This window comes from Solanum lycopersicum, chromosome 6, assembly GCF_036512215.1.
Source record: "Solanum lycopersicum chromosome 6, SLM_r2.1".
NCBI classification, from domain to species: domain Eukaryota; kingdom Viridiplantae; phylum Streptophyta; class Magnoliopsida; order Solanales; family Solanaceae; genus Solanum; species Solanum lycopersicum.
The window spans coordinates 43,859,752-43,878,502 of record NC_090805.1 but is presented as its reverse complement, the minus strand read 5'-3'; the positions used below and the strand labels follow the sequence as shown (position 1 = coordinate 43,878,502).

Sequence of the window (18,751 nt, the reverse complement as noted above, 5' to 3'; positions counted from 1 at the left end):
TAGATAGCTATAGTACTTGAGGATCATAATTATGAATAGTAATAGTTAGCCTGATTATAATTCAAAGCAACAATTTATAAGAGAAGCAAAGGGAGGAGATAAAAACAATGTATAGATGAGACTTGAGAGAGATAAATAAATTATATTTTGATGTAATATTTATTTCAATTAAAATTGAGATAAATATATATATAATTTTTTTCTCTCCTAAATCTTACTCACTTTTTTCGTCTTTCTCCTAATTTAATACGTGAATATAATGTTAGCTTTGAAATTAAATCGAAATATATCAATACACATTATATCATAATAGTACGAGTTCCTATGCAAGATTTGGGATATCATAGTCAAAATTGGCCAAAGTAATTTCATCATTTTTAGGTTCATATCTTGTTTCTTCCAAAATAATGCGCAAGTTTTGTACATATTAGTGCTTTCTTTGTTTTTCAAATGATACTGTTGTATATACGAAAAATGGTAACTTTCTCACACACACACACATATATATATAACAAATATAAAAATGTATATTTATATGTTATAGTAGAGTTTGTATAATTGCATTCCACAACAAACATAAATATATAGAAATCAATTGTATAATTCATTATACTCATACAAAAGAAAGTAATTGTATACAAATCAATTGTATAATTTGTGTATGCATAAAACGAGAAAGAGAGAAAGACAAAACAAAATTTAACAGGAAAATATTTGTATTATATAATTATAAGTGCATAGAACGAAGATATATGTATTTGCATGTGTATATACAATTTTCTCTCACTTTATAGAGATAGAAACGTGATTTATGCATTTCGTTTTCAGTTGTATAAGTGATAGAGGCGAGGGTGGCGATCGAGACAAATACAAATAATACATTTATGTTTGTATAAAAGCAAAAAGGAGCGAGCGAAAGATGGAGAATGACGAGCCAGAATTTGAGAGAGAATGGTGACCGACAAAGTTTACTACATATCACAATTAAATTAAAATATGATTACATAATTTAACTGAGTTAATATAGCTAATTATTCCAAATATTTTTTGAACAGTGAAGTAAGATGGATTAGCGTTCGTCGCCATTGATGGCATCAACAAGATGCAGCATTTACCTTCAAAATCAAAGCTATTCCATTCACTTCACACATCACTATCACTATCACTCACCAGCAAGAACCGAGCAGCAGAGCAGAATTGCTTATCTCTCCTCCAACTTTGCGATTCTCTGCCTAAACTACTTCAACTTCAATCCCATATCTTCAAATTAGGCCTGCAAAGTAACCCCCTTGTGCTCACAAAATTCACTTCCATTTCCTCTGAACTTAACGCCATTGCTCACGCTTCATCATTCATCTTTTCCCCATATGTTGAAACCCATTACTTTGATACCTTTCTTTTCAACACCATTATCAGAAGTTACGCTGTAACTAGTTATTTTAAGGATAATGCTTTGTGTTTGTATGGTAAAATGTTAAGTTATGGTATTTGGCCTAATAAGTTTACGTACCCTTTTGTGCTTAAGGCTTGTGCTGGGATTGGTGAGTTGAAATTAGGCCAGACTGTTCATGGGTCAGTGGTGAAACTTGGGTTTGATGATGATTCTCATGTTTTGAATACTATGATTCATATGTATTGTTGCTGTGATGGTGGGGTTGAGTATGGGCGGAAGGTGTTTGATGAAATGCCTAACTGGGATTCGGTAGGGTGGAGTGCCATGATAGGTGGTTATGTGAGATGGGGTTTGTCTAGTGAGGCTGTAGGGTTGTTTAGAGAAATGCAGGTTGTTGGGATAGAACCTGATGAAGTTACGATGGTTTGTTTGTTGTCTGCCTGCATAGATTTGGGTGCGCTTGAGCTAGGGAAGTGGCTCGAGGCATATATCGAGAGGGAGAATGTTCCAAAGAGTGTTGTTCTTTGGAATGCTTTAATTGATATGTTTGCAAAATGTGGTGATGTTGATAAAGCTCTAAGTTTGTTCAGGAGCATGAGTCGAAGGAATATTGTTTCTTGGACTTCAGTTATAGATGGTATGGCGATGCATGGCCGGGGAACTGAGGCTGTTTCTTTATTTGAGGAGATGAAGAATGATGGGGTTGTACCTGATGGTGTTTCCTTTATTGGGTTACTTACTGCTTGTAGCCATTCGGCCTTAGTTGAGCAAGGTAAGGGATACTTTTATTCGATGACAAAGGAATTCGGGATTTCACCTAAGATAGAACACTACGGATGCATGGTTGATCTGTTATGTAGAGCTGGACATGTGCAAGAAGCATTGGATTTTGTTAAGAGAATGCCGATTAAGCCAAATCCGGTAATTTGGAGAACACTTATTACTGCTTGCCGTGCTCATGGTGAGCTGACGATTGGTGAAAAAATAACAAAAGAGCTGATAAAATATGAGCCTATGCATGAATCTAATTACGTAATGCTTTCTAACATTTATGCAAAAATGTTTTCTTGGGAAAAGAAGACCATGATTAGGGAAGTTATGGCAAAGAAGGGAATGAGAAAGGTTCCAGGGAGCACTATGATTGAACTATACAACAAAATCTATGAATTTGTGTCAGGAGATAAAAGTCATAGTGAGTACAAAATTATTCATCAGATGGTGGATGATATTGGGAAAGAGATTAGAAAAGCTGGATTTGTTGCTTCAACATCAGAAGTGTTGCTTGATATCGATGAAGAAGATAAAGAAGGAGCTGTAAATAGGCATAGTGAAAAGCTTGCTATTGCATTTGCCCTTATGAAGACACCTCCTGGAACTCCTATCCGAATCGTGAAAAACTTACGAGTCTGTGAAGATTGCCACTCTGCGACTAAATTCATTTCGAAGACTTACAAGCGAGAAATATTGGTCAGGGACAGAAACCGATTTCACCGTTTCGTAGATGGGGTTTGCTCATGCAAAGACTTTTGGTAGCTTAATGTGCATGATGTTGTAATCAATATCAGTCATGGCAACCAGGAGTGTCTTTTCATGAGCATTGTTAGCTGAGCGGCTAATCCAATATGCATGATCTTCTTGCGTGAACAATGGAACTAAAAGTATGATGCTACAAAAGGACATTCATTTTTTGGACGGTCTTCTTGATTTCCTGAGTTTCTTTTGTATCTTTGTCTCTCTGTGGAGGCATTGTTTCGATGGAGTCGTTGTAATCATGGCATCATTGGCTTCCTTAAACATCGTCACAAAGGCAGGTATACTCAATTGGTTGTCTTTGACTTGTAGATGACACTAATACTGAACAAAGTTGATGGATGCATGAGGCTTCTACAATTGACAGAGAAAACTAATGCTCATAATAATAGTTGCGTGAAGATGCTTTGAGAAGAGAAGCCTTGTAGCAACGGTAAGAGTTGTCCTCGTGTGACCAAGATGTCATGAGTTCAAAGTCATGAAAACAACCTCTTGTAGAAATATAAGGTTACATATAATGGATCAAATATGGTCTGGCCCTTCATCTGAGACTGCATATAGCCAGAGGTTTGTGCTAGTGCGCGAATTTTTCATCTCCAAGGAAACATATATTTTGCTAAAAGAAGAAGCAATAATGTTGATTATTGATTATTCACTCTGCTGACAAGAGAAAGTTGATCGAATGGTAAGCAGTACTCAGCTCCAATCCTAAAGTTATCGGCTCGAGTTACAAGGAAGTAAACATTACTGTATCACAACTTCCATTGCTCATTAGATTTGTCCATGCATGATAATAATAGTAATTATTATAATGAACAAGAAGATAAATGACTTAAAAGTGTAACAGTTTATTTATGAATTTTTGAAATTCAAATACAGAAAAAAAAATATTTAAATGGAAAAAAGTCAAAATTGCCCTTCCGCACAATTTTGCCCCATGTTAATAGTTGGGATCAGTATTGCCCTCGTCGTTATGCAAATTGATTTGATTTGGTATTTGATTAAAGAAGACGGTATCAAATCAAAGTCTAGATATGTTGTAATTTAAATATACTTTTTAGAAAGATTTTATAAGACTTACTTTTTAAAAAATGTCAAAGAATATTTGTGTTTTTCTTATGGGATGTTTAATAAAACTAAAGTGTCTACTTTTATGTAATCTAATAATAAATAATGCTTAATTTATTAGCAAACTAACCGTTATTGACATGCGTCAATTTATTTCTTCATTCACATTCAAATGTCACAAGATATATTATATTCTTATGTTTCTTCGAAGCTATTGTCGTTACATTCTGTAAAATAATACATAAAATAATAATATGTAAACTTAAAACAAAATATAACATTTATTATGTAAAATTAAAAACTAATAAATAAAATTATTAAATATATATATTTCTATTTTCTTCAAACCAGAACTAAAAAAATATATATCTTAAAAAAAAAAAAAAAAAACCTAGTACTGTGAATCACCCTTCTTCCCTGTACCACCATTACTGTTCTCTACCTGTCAACATTAGTCCTGCCTCCACCTTCTTCTTCATCATCATTCTGCTGAAACTTCTTTTCTGCTTCTTTTTCCTTCAATTTCTGCAATTTCTGATGATTATAATAAGCAACTCCCAAAAATGCTAATCCATATCCAACCAAATTCAATGGAGTCACACGATCTTTAATCACAGACCAAGAAAATGCTATAAGCAGCCAATCTTTAACAACCCCACCAATATTCATTGTTAAAGCTGAAGTCTTTCCAACAACTAAGAACACAGCTAAGTTTAATGCAAATGCACACAAACAATTACTACCAAAAACCATCAAATCAAAATCTAAACTAAAACCCCTTTCTTTAAAAACTGGAAGTTCAACAAAAACCCATGGAATTGACAAGAAAAGAAAGCAACTTGGAGCTACATAGTATAGTGTAGCTATAGGATTTAGCTTAATTCCCTTTGAGTTCAACAAAATCTGAATCAAGATTAATCTAGTTGCTTCAACTAAAACAGAAAGTAATTGAAGTGAAACCCCAAAAGAATCAAACTTTGATTCACCATAAGCAGCAATAGCAACCCCAATTGAAATTGCCAACATGTTACACAATGTGGATTTCTTAAAACTCTCTTTTTTCAACAAAATCCCAATTGTGTAAACTGCAACTGGCATTAGAGCTTTAAGTATTTGAATGAAGGAAACAGAGAGGTAAATATAAGCAGAATTTGATAGCCATAGTGAAACAGAGTAAAGGGCACCAATGGGTAAAACGCAAGTCAAATACACTCTGCGGGATAAGGTGAAAAGTTCAACCAATTTGAGGATACGTACGAGGAAGAAAGCTAAAGAAGAACAAAAACCCATGTGAATCATTGTAAGAGAAATTGGAAAAGGCCAATTGTAGAGCTTTTTATCAAGTATGTATTTGTTGTATACAATGACAGTGCCGGAGAGGACAATCCAGATTGCTAAGTAAGTATACGAAAGAATTACTTTTTTCAGTACTCCGCCGGAAAGGGTGGTGTTTTTTGCCATCACGGTGGCAGTTCACGGCGGAGGAACTGGTTGTGTAGAATTTGAGGAGATGGGAAAAAAAATGAAAGGACTTCGTATTTTATGTAGGAAAATTTTAATTAACCAATTTGAGTATAAGTCTAATTAATAGCATATGTTTTTTAATACAAAAAGAAATACTTAAAATTTGGAGTCCACCGTCATCAAATAAATAGTATTTTATCCATAAAAACATTATCTCAAAATAAATATTATCTTAAAAATTGAAATATTTTCCTAAATATATATCTTTTAAATGTTATTTAATTTTTTTAAAGAAATAGTTTTTATATTTATTAATTTTTTAATAAATATAAATCTTACTAAGATCACCCTTATTTTGAAAGAAAAGAATAGTTATAAAAGATATAATATTAATGTGTGCTTGAAAAATATTACACTGAGTAAGGATCGTTTGGTATAAATTCGTATATTCAATTATAATATAAATTTTATCCAAACTTATTTTTGAAACAATTTATCTTATAAATTTGTCCAAAAATTACAATCGCGAGTTATAAATTATAATTTAGAGATAAATTAGACTACATATCAAAGGATTCATTTTTTTAGTTATTATTTTTGTAATGGAGCTTCTTTTATTTTTGACTTCCTTAGTAATACGAACTTATGAAAAGTTACTACTCCGTGTTTATAGCAAAATAATAATAGATGAATGGTAATATGCTTTATAGGTTGTTGCCTTTTAACTCTTAATTATAATTTATTTATATATATTTTTATCTAATCAAATTATTCAATTATAAACAATTTATATACTATAAAATAAAATAGGACTGATAGTTTGACCTCTGATACTCTATCTTTTCAATAAAATCCTTGTTACTACTTTTCATTTTTTAGAAAAATTAGCACGTGTTTTAATTTCATACTTCGATATTTACTAGGTAAGGGGATCATAGGGATAAGTAGTGAATTCATTTCTACACTAAAGTGAAAAGTGCAACTTAAAAGAGGAAGAACAAATGCATCTTTAGGCAGACAGAATGGTTAGATAATTTAATATACATAAATTAAATCTCTAGTTAATTTTCGATTCAGAACAAATCTTTAAGATAAACTAAAATAAAGACCAGTCACTTTTAAAGTCTTCTCAACGGGAGGTTTATTTGAATTTGAACAAATTAAAATTAATTTAATTCATACATAAAATAATATCAGCCCACACAAAAACCTACTTCGAACTCAAAAATGCATATCATAATCTAACCTCTCTAAATTTAAGTTTTTTACTCGTTTATAATTATTAGTACGAAATAAAACAATTTTTATTTAATTATACCTACACTTTTAACATTGAATTAGAAAATATGAACATATATCCTAGGACATATAATCCATATCCTCAATTCAATCAATCAAAACCACCAGGTTATCATCTAAACAGTTTAAAGACCTGCTAGAAATACATGCCACAAAATAGAACCAAGAATATTGTAACAAGTACACATGCAAACATAACCATAACAGTCGGTGTAGAGAGGTACAAAAAGACATACAACATATGGTTTCAGGCAACTTGGCGTTATCGAGATGGGTTCCCTTGCTGGTGTAAGATGGGAAATATGCTTCCACTGAAGCATCTTTTATATGGGCATTAACACTCACTTTACGAGCAAGAGATAGCACCAATATCCACTCATACACTTGTAAACAGCAGCTCTACTAGCTAAAGCCGATGAAGTAGGTCACTAATCAGCAGACTCAAGTCCAACCGTGGCCATTTCTAACAGTACAATGTGTATCATCAGTTAAATTCAAGGGGGCAGAAACATTTTATGTCAGCACCAGGACATAATTCATTATGCCAAACTGAGGAGTTCCAACCCCCATAATGATAACAAAATTTTCTCCTCAAGTTATTCCAGCGGGTTTCCACACGATCCCAGCAGGAAAATAGCTCTAGAAACTTAAATTAAACAGCTAACAAGAATATGATTCAAAAACTAGGCATAATAAATCATTGAGAAGTATAAATTATAGAGCTAAACAAGATAACACTCAAGAGACATTTGTCATGTTCCTCTTAACTGATAAGAAACAGCATGGTTCAATTAAGGTACAGCAGTCCAGCAGAGTCAAAAGCATAGAGTAGGAGGCCACCATTCCTTCAAAATAGAAGGTCCAAAAGGCCAAGATAGGCGATAAACTAAAGCAAACATCTGTCAGTTTCCCCTTATCTTCAGGCAAAATGATACTAATATCCGCCAGGACACTCTCATATCACTAAGATGGCACTGCATAAACAAACAAAAAATTGTTAGCCCCAGATCAACTTGATTAAAAGCATCAAGATATGGCAGAATTCCTCTGCATGGGATCAACTCACGACAGGTATCATAGCTGAAAATATCCATAAAACCCATTTAACACAAAACTAGTGGTGAGGAACAAATGTTTAACCTAATATACCCAAATTGGCTGGCATTTCAAAATAAATCAGTAAAAAGGAGCTAACTAACCCACCCTTTGCTTTTCGAGAAGCACAATTCAGTTCACAAGATCTAAGAGCCTGTTTGGATTTGCTTATTTTAGGTGTGCTTTTGACAAAAATAGTTTTTAAGCACTTTTGTAGTGTTCGGGTAAAATTATAGAAGTCCTTATAAATACTTGTTTTTAAGCCAAAAGCCACAAGTTAGAAATTCTAATTGTGGCTTTTGGCTTAGAAGTCATAAGCCAAAGCTAATCCAAACAGGCTCTTCAAAGTCAACAAAAAACTAGCAGATACATGTTTCTCATCTATATTCCAGTTCAGTTTTTACTTGACACTTCTCGAGATAGTCATTCTGCAAACGGAGGAATGGACTAGAATTCACGTCTAGGACATAACATCTTGTTTCTTTTTCAGAAGTTAAACTACAAGTTTAAGTAAATCATATGCCAGTCCAAGATCCTCATGAAGCTACATAATCACAGCAGACAACTACAACTCAAGGCCTCCATATAAACCATGAGATGTTCTAAATGTGCTTCCATTATTTTCAGTCAGACAGAAAAGCACTTCCACAACCAAGAAACATTAAAGGCATCAATAAACTAAACATCAAGGAGGACGACATACTGTACGTAGAAGTATCAATCTGCTCAGGAAGCTCTTTTATGTCTACTTCAAACCTTTCCTGAACCTACAATGGTGAAGAACAAACAACTTAGAAAATTGTGGACAATACTTCCATAACAAGATAAAATATTCAACAGTCTCCAAACCTGATTAAGAACTTCAGAATCTGACGCAGAGGACACAAATGTAATGGCAAGGCCTTTCGTCCCAAACCTACCAGCTCTACCCACCTATCAATGTTTTCAATGACAAAAATAATTAACACTAAAAGCATAATTAATCAAAAGTTGAAACTGTGAATCCAAATAAATAAGGACTTACTCTGTGAAGGTAAGTGTCTGCAGAATCTGGCATGTCATAGTTAATAACAATGTTAACCCTTTCAATGTCAATGCCCCTACCAACCAAATCAGTTGCCACAAGAATTCTCTTATGACCCTCCTTGAAAGCTTTGTAGCGCGTCAATCTACAAGTCAAATAGTCACTTACAGTTTAACATACATCAAGAATAGCATCATAAGAATTTCACACCCTAATTATTCCACTCAATTGACATGCAACAAGGTCCTGAAGTAATTCGACGGAAGATCTCCAAACTTAACCATTTCAACAGGGAAGACTACAACAACACACCCGGTGTAATCCCAGATGTGGGGTTTGGATAGGGTAGTGTGTACCCAAACCTTACACCCGGGGAGATAGAGGGGTGCTTTCAGATGGACAAGTAAAAGCAATTCGGGAAAAAAAACAAGGGAGAAGAAGCCAAGACACATTGCTAAGGGAGCATGACAAAGCATACTAAAGAAAGGACACTCGCTACAACAAAATAATCTGATCGAGAAGGGCAAGAAACACTAATTTGAAATAGAAATGGAATAACAAGAAACTCATAGAGTAATACTACAACTACTAATATGAAGGAATATGAAACACTAATTTGAAATAGAAATGGAATAACAAGAAACTCATAGAGTAATACTACAACTACTAATATGAAGGAAATGAGACAACTCTCAATTGCCTAACTAATTCTCTACCCTACCTCCATAACCTCCTATCTAAGGTCATGTATTCAGTAAACTGAAGTTGGGCCATGTCCTGTATAATTCACCTCCCCAATATTTCTTCAGTCTCCCATTACCTCTCCTATATTCATCCACAGCCAACCTCTCACTCACATTGGGGCATCCAAGTGACATTTTGCACTAGCAACTTTAAAACGATTTCAAGTCTATCTTTGGCTCTAGTTTCTTCCTTGTCAATAATTATGCGATTTGATAAGCTCTTTTGAGCCATTTAATAACCCATTTCCAATGAGGTCGCCAACTAGAGTTAGCAATTTCTTTTTTAATTGCCAATGTGTTTAGGCTTTCCTAGTTTAATTTCCATTAAAGCTCTTCATCCAAGCTCATAGTTCAACCCTACTGTACTACACTTTATAGGTAATAAATGTGAAGCTTGTTTCATTGGTTATTTAGTCATTTCTATGCTTGAATGTGAAAGTATCGGTTTAAAACATTGTTTTATGCCCTATTAACTAAGTTCTTGATTGACAATGAAAAATTGAGTTTAGGTAATCTGGATAACAAGGTATTAAGGCTAATTGAGGAGTCAATTAAGCTTAATAACAAAGTTTTGAACAAGAGTAGGAATAACCTCTCTTGGCTTCATAATCAATTGCATGTAATGTTGTCTTATTTGACTTGAGAAAGCTAATATGAGCCAAGTTCCTCATTACTCAAGAGATATTTAGTATTCAAAGTAATAACCAATCCCCAATCATAATAGCGAGCTAATTAGGTATTACCCATTGAGTTAGCACCTAGAGTAAGAACTACAACTCTAGGACTTCATCTATTAACTACATACGTAGCAAATCACTTTGTTTTCTAATTGTCTAGTTAATTGTTTACTTGTTACTCCCAATTAGTAGTATAAAACCAAAAATATAATCATTCAGGTAATATCAGGAAGGCTGAAAAGTGGCTGTCACTACCTAAACTTATCACAAAAAATCATATCAATATTGTGCCATATTTCATGCTAAACTAGAATAGAAGTAGGTGCAAAGGGAAAACTGCAATCAACAACAGTCACATACCTTTCCTCCTGAGTCATGCCAGAGTGGATGCAGATAGATGGAAAATTACACTCCGCTAGTAATTTATTCAGCTCTGCTGCCCTGTTCACACTCTTGACAAATATTACCACTTGATTGAAGTCCAAGGCATCCAGCAGATCATTTAGCTTCCGGTTTTTCTCCGTTTCACTCAATTTGATGTAATGCTGTTGTAATAAAAGAAACCAAATAAGAAAGTTAATTCAGATGCATAGAAATCATGGCTTCATATCTTCGCACCCAAGATGTACCTGTACAAGTCCATGAAGGGTCAACTTTGCCTCATCGTCAACATAAATTTCCATTGGCTGAAAAGAACGTCACAGTAAAGCATATTAGGAGCTTCATGAAGCTAATGGTACCCAGAATGAAACGAATGAGGATTGAAGAAGAATCCACAATCCATCTGGGCATTTTCTCTCGGGAGATGGTAAAATCAGACCAACTATTTCTCATCGTTGCTCAACATATTTACAACACTACTAACAAGAATAATTCCCTTAATAGTGCAAGCATTGATCCGACCTAGATAATCCCACGTAACATCTTTACTCCCATGACAAAAACATTCTAATTTGTACTTCTGATACATGCACAAATGGAAGAAAACAAAGGAACTACAAGCTCAGTGCACAACAACCCATTTTTCCCCGTACACATCCTCAATAAACTACACTACTAAATGCTAGCAGAATTTTGAAATGATGGAAATCGGAAGACTTCTACTTTCAAGTAGAACTGGCAGAGGACATTACATCTTGCATAAATTTTTTGCAGACTGGACGGATCTCCTTGCTGAGCGTTGCTGAAAACATCATTACTTGCTTGTCATGGGGAGTCATCTTGAAGATTGCCTGCACATCTCTCCTCATGTCTGCAAACATAGTACAGGTAATGAGTTGCTAAAAAATAGTGTCACGGAAATAGGCAACTAGAATCATGAAAGCAGAAAATTAAGCTAAGACATACCAAGTGAATCAAGCATCTTGTCACATTCATCCAGAATAAAATGCCTCACATTCTTCAGAGGAAGGTCTTTATCTCTAGCCAATGCAAGTACTCTTCCAGGAGTTCCAACAACAATATGAGGACATTCATTCTTCAGAAGCTCCTTGTGAAGTTTGATATTGACACCACCATAGAAGACAGCAACCTTGATATCAGGTAAATATGTGCTGAACCTCTCAAATTCATGACAGATCTGCAGACAACAAAAGAACCCCACAAAAAAAGAGGATTACTAGATATGTTTGGAGAGGAAAAATATGATTAGTGAAGCAGAACAGCAGATTCCATTGCATACCTGATAAGCTAATTCCCTTGTATGACATAGGACCAAAGCAGCAACCTGACCAGGAACAGGTTCAATCTGCTGCAGAGTCGAAAGAACAAAAACAGCAGTTTTGCCCATTCCAGATTTGGCTTGACAAATAACATCCATACCCAGAATAGCTTGTGGAATACACTCATGTTGCACTGATGAAGAACCAAATAGAGTGGAGCCAAAAAGGCCTCAGTTTCAGTTTTAAAAAGTTTACCACAGTACACTTCTCCAAAATAGTAGTGATAGTAATAATTTACCTGAAAACAGATAGAGAAATAGATTGTCAAGAACCCATTAAAAAGGCAAACAGGGTGTTACCAAAATCAATGAATGAATAAACAAAATAGAAAAAATGAACTGAACACAGCGTGCATTACTGGGTGTTCCAATTTTTAAGCATTTGTTTTCAAAAAAGTACATGTTTGCTTCATTTGAAGCTTAACACCCTTGGAAAACGAAGATCCTCTTATAGCACTGGTGAAAGCATAGAGTATACTCCCTCTCCACCTCCTGCTCCCAGAGAAAAACTTCTTTTTTAATAGTTGGATAAAGAAGGTGAATTGTAGATAGATATACACATACACCAAACAGAGTAACAAAAAAGAATATTCTGATTCTTTGAAGAAGGAAATTGTGTGAGACTGTTGAGTGCAGTTGGAGAAATAGATGTAACAACCCAAACCAAGCAAAAACAGTTCTTATTTTATTTTTCGGCCAAGTTCTTTGGTGACAACGCAAATAATATATACACTCATTGTTTCTGGCATCTTCTTTTTTCCAGTTCTCTTATGTATCACTATAAGCCATCTTAGGAAGCCCAAATTAACCTGCGCTATTTAATAGGTTAAGTTCAACTGTATCCATACTGACCATCTATGAGCATTATCCTTGTTTATTGGCGTGTTGGGTTGGATTACAATTTTAAGGGCTAAATATGACATCTCTGAAGAACAGTATTCTCAACCACTAGCATACTGAATGTTGCACAATTTCAACAAGAAAACTCATAAATTAATGAGTGAAAAAACAAAACCACAGAGATCAAAATGCCTTCAAAGATGGTCAAATTTAGCCCATGCAAGTGTAACTCAGTTAACCCATGCCCATCTTCCACACATGTTTGACCACTAGCTGAATAGCATGGTGGACAACTTGACACCACGCGGAAAAATATTCTTATTGGCAGTTAAAATATCAAAAAAGGAAATATTAACACCCATAGAACAACAAATTTGCAAAATCAATGTACAGATAAGAGATGACTTGCCTTCAGAGGGATGCTCAAACCCTGAATCCACAATAGCCCGCAGTAGCTCTGGCTTTAAAAGAAAGTCTCTGAATCCAGAACTGTGAATTCCAACATAACCCCTACATTGACAAAAACATTTAGACTTAGTATAATATCAAAATCACAGACTTAAGAAGAAGAAAAGAAGAATATTAATCAGATATGGTGGCGTATTAACCATTTATTCAGTAGGTGCACAGTTATATTTACTGCTAAAATGGAAATAAAAGAGATCCTTACTTCTCGCTATATGTACATGACTACATGACAGAAGACCTTAGCTTTTCCAACTCAAACTATATTAAAAAGAACAAGAAAAAATATTTACCCTAAGCACTTTGCACTCTCAATCTCAGTTTATAAAGTTGAGGCACAACAATCGAATTGATTATCCCAATGAACAAGTATACTCTATTACTTAGTAGAAAATATTATAGAACAAACACAAGCCACACCACTTGCTTTACACACATTGGGTCAAACTTCAGGGTCAACTTCTATGTTAAGCATCACAGAACAATACAAATTTCAAAAAAAAAAAAGAAGAGAACGAAAAATAGAAATTTAAGTAAAGCTCACTTCTTGGCAGATTCGCCGTTAACTTTTCCATTAACGGAATCTGGGGCCTTCTCATCATCTTCTTCGTAGTCGAGAAGTTCTTCCTCGTAAGCTTCGTTCTCCTTTGTATCTCCCATCTTAGCTACTTTACTGTAAATGTGAATCGAAGATCTCATTAAGCAAATAGTATCAAAATTCAGATCAGTAAACATGAATACTTAGTTTTCTAGACTAAAGATCAAATCTTTCAAAGTTCAAACTAAATCGCAGAGAATAAAAAAGAAAACTTTCTCACAGGGGAAGTGTTTACCAGTTGGACACTGCCGGAAAAGCTGAGTTCTTGCGGCGAATTAGGGTTAGGGTTTGGAGCGTCTGCAGAAAAAAATGTTAGTAGAACTAAAAAGTGTGTGATAAGTATGTTTGAATTGAAAGGGGATAGGTTAATAAAGAGGGATACTGAAATTTGTCTACCATTTTTGTCCTTGTGTTTTATCATAATTACGGTTTTGTACAAGTTGGGAATGGTAGATTTGAAATTTGGGAGGTCTATGTATAAATATTTTTTCCAAGTTTCCTTATAATTTTTTTTTTAGAAAATTGTATATAATAGCAAACTAATAATCTAAAATAAATAGAGTAGCTAGGGTTTGATTTAATTCTGCTCCACAGCAAATGTTTGCAAAAAATTGTCAGGTGCCTCTCTCTCAAATATCTCACTCGCCACTCTCCTCCAATCTCTCACTCGCTTCTTCACTTTTCATACAAACACAAGTGTATAAAAATTGTTTCTAATTGTATAAAGCAGAGAAAATTATATAAATACATATTTTTGTTCCCTCTCTCCCCTTTTCTAGATCTCACTCGCCACTCTCCCAAATCTCGCTTGCCACTCTCGACTTTCTCATTTATACAAACAGAAACAAAATATATAAATTGTGTTTCTGTTTGTATAAAGCGTGAGAAAATTGTATATACACATGCAAGTACACATATTTTCGTCCTATACACTTATAATTATACAATAAAAATACTCTCCTACCTAGTTTCCTTTGCCTTTCTCTTTCTCGTTTTATACATTTTTCAAATTGTATCTAATTTTTCTCTTTCTAGTTTTATACAATTCGATTCAATTATATATTCCGTATCAAGTCTCTTTTGTCTCTCTCTTTCTCATTTTATACAAATTCAAATTATATATAATCGTTCTTACACTTATAATAATACAATTCATTTTAACACTTCGTTTTTATACAGTTTTCTGCCCAAGTGTCTTTCTCTTTCTTGTTTTATACACTTCATTTTATACAATTTGCTTCAACTGTATATGTATAGCGAATTATACAGTTTCTATGTTTGCTATGGAGCGCAATAATGCAAACTTTCCTATAGGATACAAATATAAATTTTTTATTTACTACATGCGAAAGTTACCCTTTTTGTTTATCTTTCTCCTACACTCTTCCATTTTTTTGGCCCAATTCTTTCAATTTCTATTGTACTTTAACCACTGGTTATGATACCATTCGAATTTGATATTATATTATATAAATTCGATAGTTATTATTTCATAATAAATATAATACATTTTTAACAATGTAAACTAATTTAAATAGTATCAAAGTATTTGAAATTCACACATAATACAGATAATATATTTGTTTTATATAATTTTTGTTTAAATATTTAGTAAAATTTTTAAAAAATTCTATTTAAATTGTATCAAAATTGTGTTAGATATAAACAAGTGGCGGTTTGATAGTGTGATGATTTACCCAAAAAAAGAGGTGACGTTCTTGAACATTGATAATGATCATGCTATTTGTGTTTTAAAAAATAAGGCTAACATATGTAAGAGGACATATATCTTATAATTTGTAAATAAAGTTATATAATATATTATTTATGTAAATTGGCATTTTTAACTTTTTTTTTTAATGATTGAATGTCTGAATTAAATTTCACGACTTTAATTAATTTTATGAAATATTTATTGTTTTTCTATAAAAAGTATTGGTAAATTTGTTCAATTAGTTTGAGGTAAATTGAAAGAATCACCTAGTTTTTTTGTTCTTACTAAAATATTAATCGACAAAATGATCTACAGCTCTCCCCCTAATTTATATTCGAATTTTTAAGTACACATTTTAACTTTACAAGAGTCTCATCACCCACCTGAATTGTTTAAAATTGTAATAATTACATCCTTAAAAAGCCACAATCACATCTATCTAGGCATGTGAACTTCACACGGAAATTGATTGATTTTTTTAAAATTTTTCTCATAATTTTTTTTAACTTTCTCCTATACTCTTCTAATTTCTTCACCCAATTCTTTCAAATTCCTATTGAATTGTGAGGAATAAAGGTAGGGGAGAAAGAGTAGGTTTTCATGGTGGTTATCTTGAAACGAGAGATATAAGATTAGAGGGGGAGGGGAGAACGGGTCTCTATTGGTGGTTTGGATTTTGCCGGAGGAAAAGACAATGGTGGATAGTTGGAGCAACAAAGATAGGGGAACAAAAATTATAAACTAAAAAAAGTGAGCAAGGAAAGATGGAGGACGAATGAAGGCATCAATGCCATTAATGGAGGTCAACTATGACGATTACAATCCACTTATTGATTGAGATTTGACATTGATAATCAAAGAATATAAATTATAAAAAAAAACATCCTCATTTGGGAGTTTGATTGAATTTGATTTGTTGATGAGAACTGATCCAAATATTATTTTTTTTGAATGATGTAAATACATATCATTTTATTTTCAATTGAATTGATTGATTTTCAAAAGTTTTTTTTACATAAAAGTTTTTAAAATTGTGTGAAATTTACAATGATGAATCTACTGAAGAATTTGGTCTATATTGCTATGGAGAAGAAGACTATGAATAAGAAAATTAAAAATAAATTTTTTAATGTTTGTTTTTTATGCTCATTCTCTCAAAGAGAGTGACCATTCTCTTTGTCAGCTAAGTGTTGGATGATGTATTAATTTCAATTTTAAACACTTCAGAAGGTGATAGAATTTTCGTAAAGTTTAAGTGTGTAATTGAAAATCTAAATATAGATTAGAGAAGTTTTTGGCCATTTTCTCATTTTAGTATGAAATTCCATAATTCTTAACTATTTCCTTAACTACTAACTCAACTAATGCGCCATAAAAAAAGAAAAACTTGAAGATTATCTTTTTATTATTATTATTATTATATTCTTCAATTTTATGACAAGTCTATAACTTCACAATCGTAGGGAAAAAAGATTTGACTACAACAAGCATCACAAGTAACATAACTTATTATACTATTTCTTCTCGGTCCTTTCTTTGAGTTATAGGAACAGAAGGTCAAATTTCAATTATTGAAAAAAGTTAATAAATGAATGTAATATGGTGATGGTAAGATGGAATAGATAATTCAATAAATGACATAAAGATGGAAAATGTTTATCCTCAAAATCTATCCATGAAGATAGAATATTTATCTTTACTTTTGAAACTTAGATTTAAATTTACAAAGGAATGGACTAATTAAATTATTTTGAACATTGTTTTCAATGAATAATATCCATTTCGCCTGAAAAAATTGATGATCAATAAATAATTTTTTGAATCACATCTTATTTACAATAAAAGAAAGAAAAATAACTTAATCACTTAAAGCAGACATTTACGAGTTATTATTTAGTGTGGTCAAGTACATACAATTATTTAGTGTAGTTAAGTACATACAATTATTTGTTGCTAAGTTTTATTTAATAACATTTTTTCCACCCCATTCCAACATGATATTACTAGCACTATTCTTAATTATCTATTTGACTTAAATTTTCAATCTATAATATTTTAGCGAGCCTCACTTATTTCTTACTTGAATCTTAATTACACGAAGTATAAAAAGAAATTTAGTTTTACAAATAAAATAAAATAATAATAAGTGCTTCATAAGAGTTTGTTACTGTATGATATTAATAAAAAAAAGTGAAATAACATTAAAGAAATAGAAGTAGTGATTCTACTATACCATCTTAATTGAAAAAATCGTGATCTTTCTACGATAACACTTGCATTAAATAATTGGGTGACAATAGTTTCGTATATTATGTTAATGTTTTCCACAAAAATAGGAGGAGAAATTTACGTAAATGGTGGGAAAATGGATTACTGTGAATGAAGTAATTTGTACGATCTATAATATTATTTTAAATTGTGATGATACCTATTATCGTGTAAAATGTGAACATAAATTGTGTGATAGATTGTCTGAAAATTCATTGCCTCCAAATCAGATAGTAATATGAGTAAACAACACTTTTAATTAAACAATAAATAAAATAGTGTTGGTACCATACTATCTAGAAAATAATAAGATGAGCAGATTTAAAAAATAGAATCGAATTTGATTTAATAAAGCAGCAGTAGGTTACACTAAAACCAGTACTCACTTGCATATAAGCCTGCTGTGAGTACAGAAAACACATGTACTCGTAAGTTCACATTTTCTATTGGTTTTCCTCAAAAAGCCGAATAATTATCTAGATCTTATTGTGGAAGAAATAAAATTTCCTACAAACGATATTCCAATCCAATCTCATTCATTTCTTTTGAAAAACATGAACTTGTATCATGACATAAATATCCATTCGAAAATATAGCATAACATGTGATTTCTACCAATCATAAAAAAGGAAACTCTTATGTCCGCAGAAATATGATATATGGATTTATTGATTCTAGCAATTTTTAAATAGATAAAAATTTTTAAATACAACGACGGAGCCAGAATTTGGTTCGAAAAAAGGAACACAATTAAAAAAAAGCAAGGAATCGCGCCAGGTAGGGGTCGAACCTACGACTTTCTGCTTAGGAAACAGACGCTCTATCCACTGAGCTACAGGCGCTTTACATTTTT

At 32.7% G+C, this 18,751-nt stretch overlaps 3 protein-coding genes and 1 non-coding gene across 6 annotated transcripts; 1 reads left to right on the top strand and 3 right to left on the bottom strand.

Moving 5' to 3' along the window:
* Positions 1-961: 961 nt before the first annotated feature.
* On the top strand, positions 962-3,848 carry LOC101261037 (pentatricopeptide repeat-containing protein At4g21065-like). The gene has a single exon (XM_004241725.5). The coding sequence runs from the start codon at positions 1,103-1,105 to the stop codon at positions 2,924-2,926; it is 1,824 nt and encodes a 607-aa protein (XP_004241773.1). The 5' UTR covers positions 962-1,102; the 3' UTR covers positions 2,927-3,848.
* Positions 3,849-4,104: 256 nt separating this feature from the next.
* LOC101248984 (probable sugar phosphate/phosphate translocator At4g32390) lies at positions 4,105-5,580 on the bottom strand. The gene has a single exon (XM_004242173.5). The coding sequence runs from the start codon at positions 5,450-5,452 to the stop codon at positions 4,430-4,432; it is 1,023 nt and encodes a 340-aa protein (XP_004242221.1). The 5' UTR covers positions 5,453-5,580; the 3' UTR covers positions 4,105-4,429.
* A 1,846-nt stretch (positions 5,581-7,426) lies between these two features.
* On the bottom strand, positions 7,427-14,318 carry LOC101261336 (DEAD-box ATP-dependent RNA helicase 15). Of its 3 annotated transcripts, none has more exons than XM_004241726.5 (12): positions 14,152-14,318; positions 13,863-13,991; positions 13,263-13,363; positions 11,975-12,147; positions 11,641-11,872; positions 11,427-11,545; positions 10,923-10,979; positions 10,654-10,838; positions 8,874-9,018; positions 8,699-8,782; positions 8,553-8,616; positions 7,427-7,728 (listed from the first exon to the last, which is right to left on the bottom strand). In XM_004241726.5, the coding sequence occupies exons 2-12, from the start codon at positions 13,976-13,978 to the stop codon at positions 7,718-7,720; spliced, it is 1,287 nt and encodes a 428-aa protein (XP_004241774.1). In that variant the 5' UTR covers positions 13,979-13,991; positions 14,152-14,318; the 3' UTR covers positions 7,427-7,717. The 3 variants fall into 3 exon arrangements, with proteins under 3 accessions (XP_004241774.1, XP_025887381.1, XP_069155450.1); XM_026031596.2 differs by having other exon boundaries at positions 11,975-12,252; positions 14,152-14,259; XM_069299349.1 differs by lacking the exons at positions 13,263-13,363; positions 13,863-13,991; positions 14,152-14,318 and adding an exon at positions 12,373-12,505 and having other exon boundaries at positions 11,975-12,252.
* Positions 14,319-18,667: 4,349 nt separating this feature from the next.
* TRNAR-CCU (transfer RNA arginine (anticodon CCU)) lies at positions 18,668-18,740 on the bottom strand. The gene has a single exon. It is a non-coding gene; the product is annotated as a tRNA-Arg (tRNA).
* Between the last annotated feature and the right edge of the window lie 11 nt (positions 18,741-18,751).

Coding starts and splice junctions, on each gene's coding strand:
- LOC101261037 (XM_004241725.5), top strand. CDS start 1,103: ATGCAGCATTTACCTTCAAAATCAAAGCTATTCCATTCACTTCACACA.
- LOC101248984 (XM_004242173.5), bottom strand. CDS start 5,452: ATGGCAAAAAACACCACCCTTTCCGGCGGAGTACTGAAAAAAGTAATT.
- LOC101261336 (XM_004241726.5), bottom strand. CDS start 13,978: ATGGGAGATACAAAGGAGAACGAAGCTTACGAGGAAGAACTTCTCGAC. Junction 12,148..13,262: donor GTTTGAGCATCCCTCTGAAG/GCAAGTCATCTC, acceptor GTTCTTCATCAG/TGCAACATGAGTGTATTCCA. Junction 9,019..10,653: donor GGCATGACTCAGGAGGAAAG/GTATGTGACTGT, acceptor TTTGACTTGTAG/ATTGACGCGCTACAAAGCTT.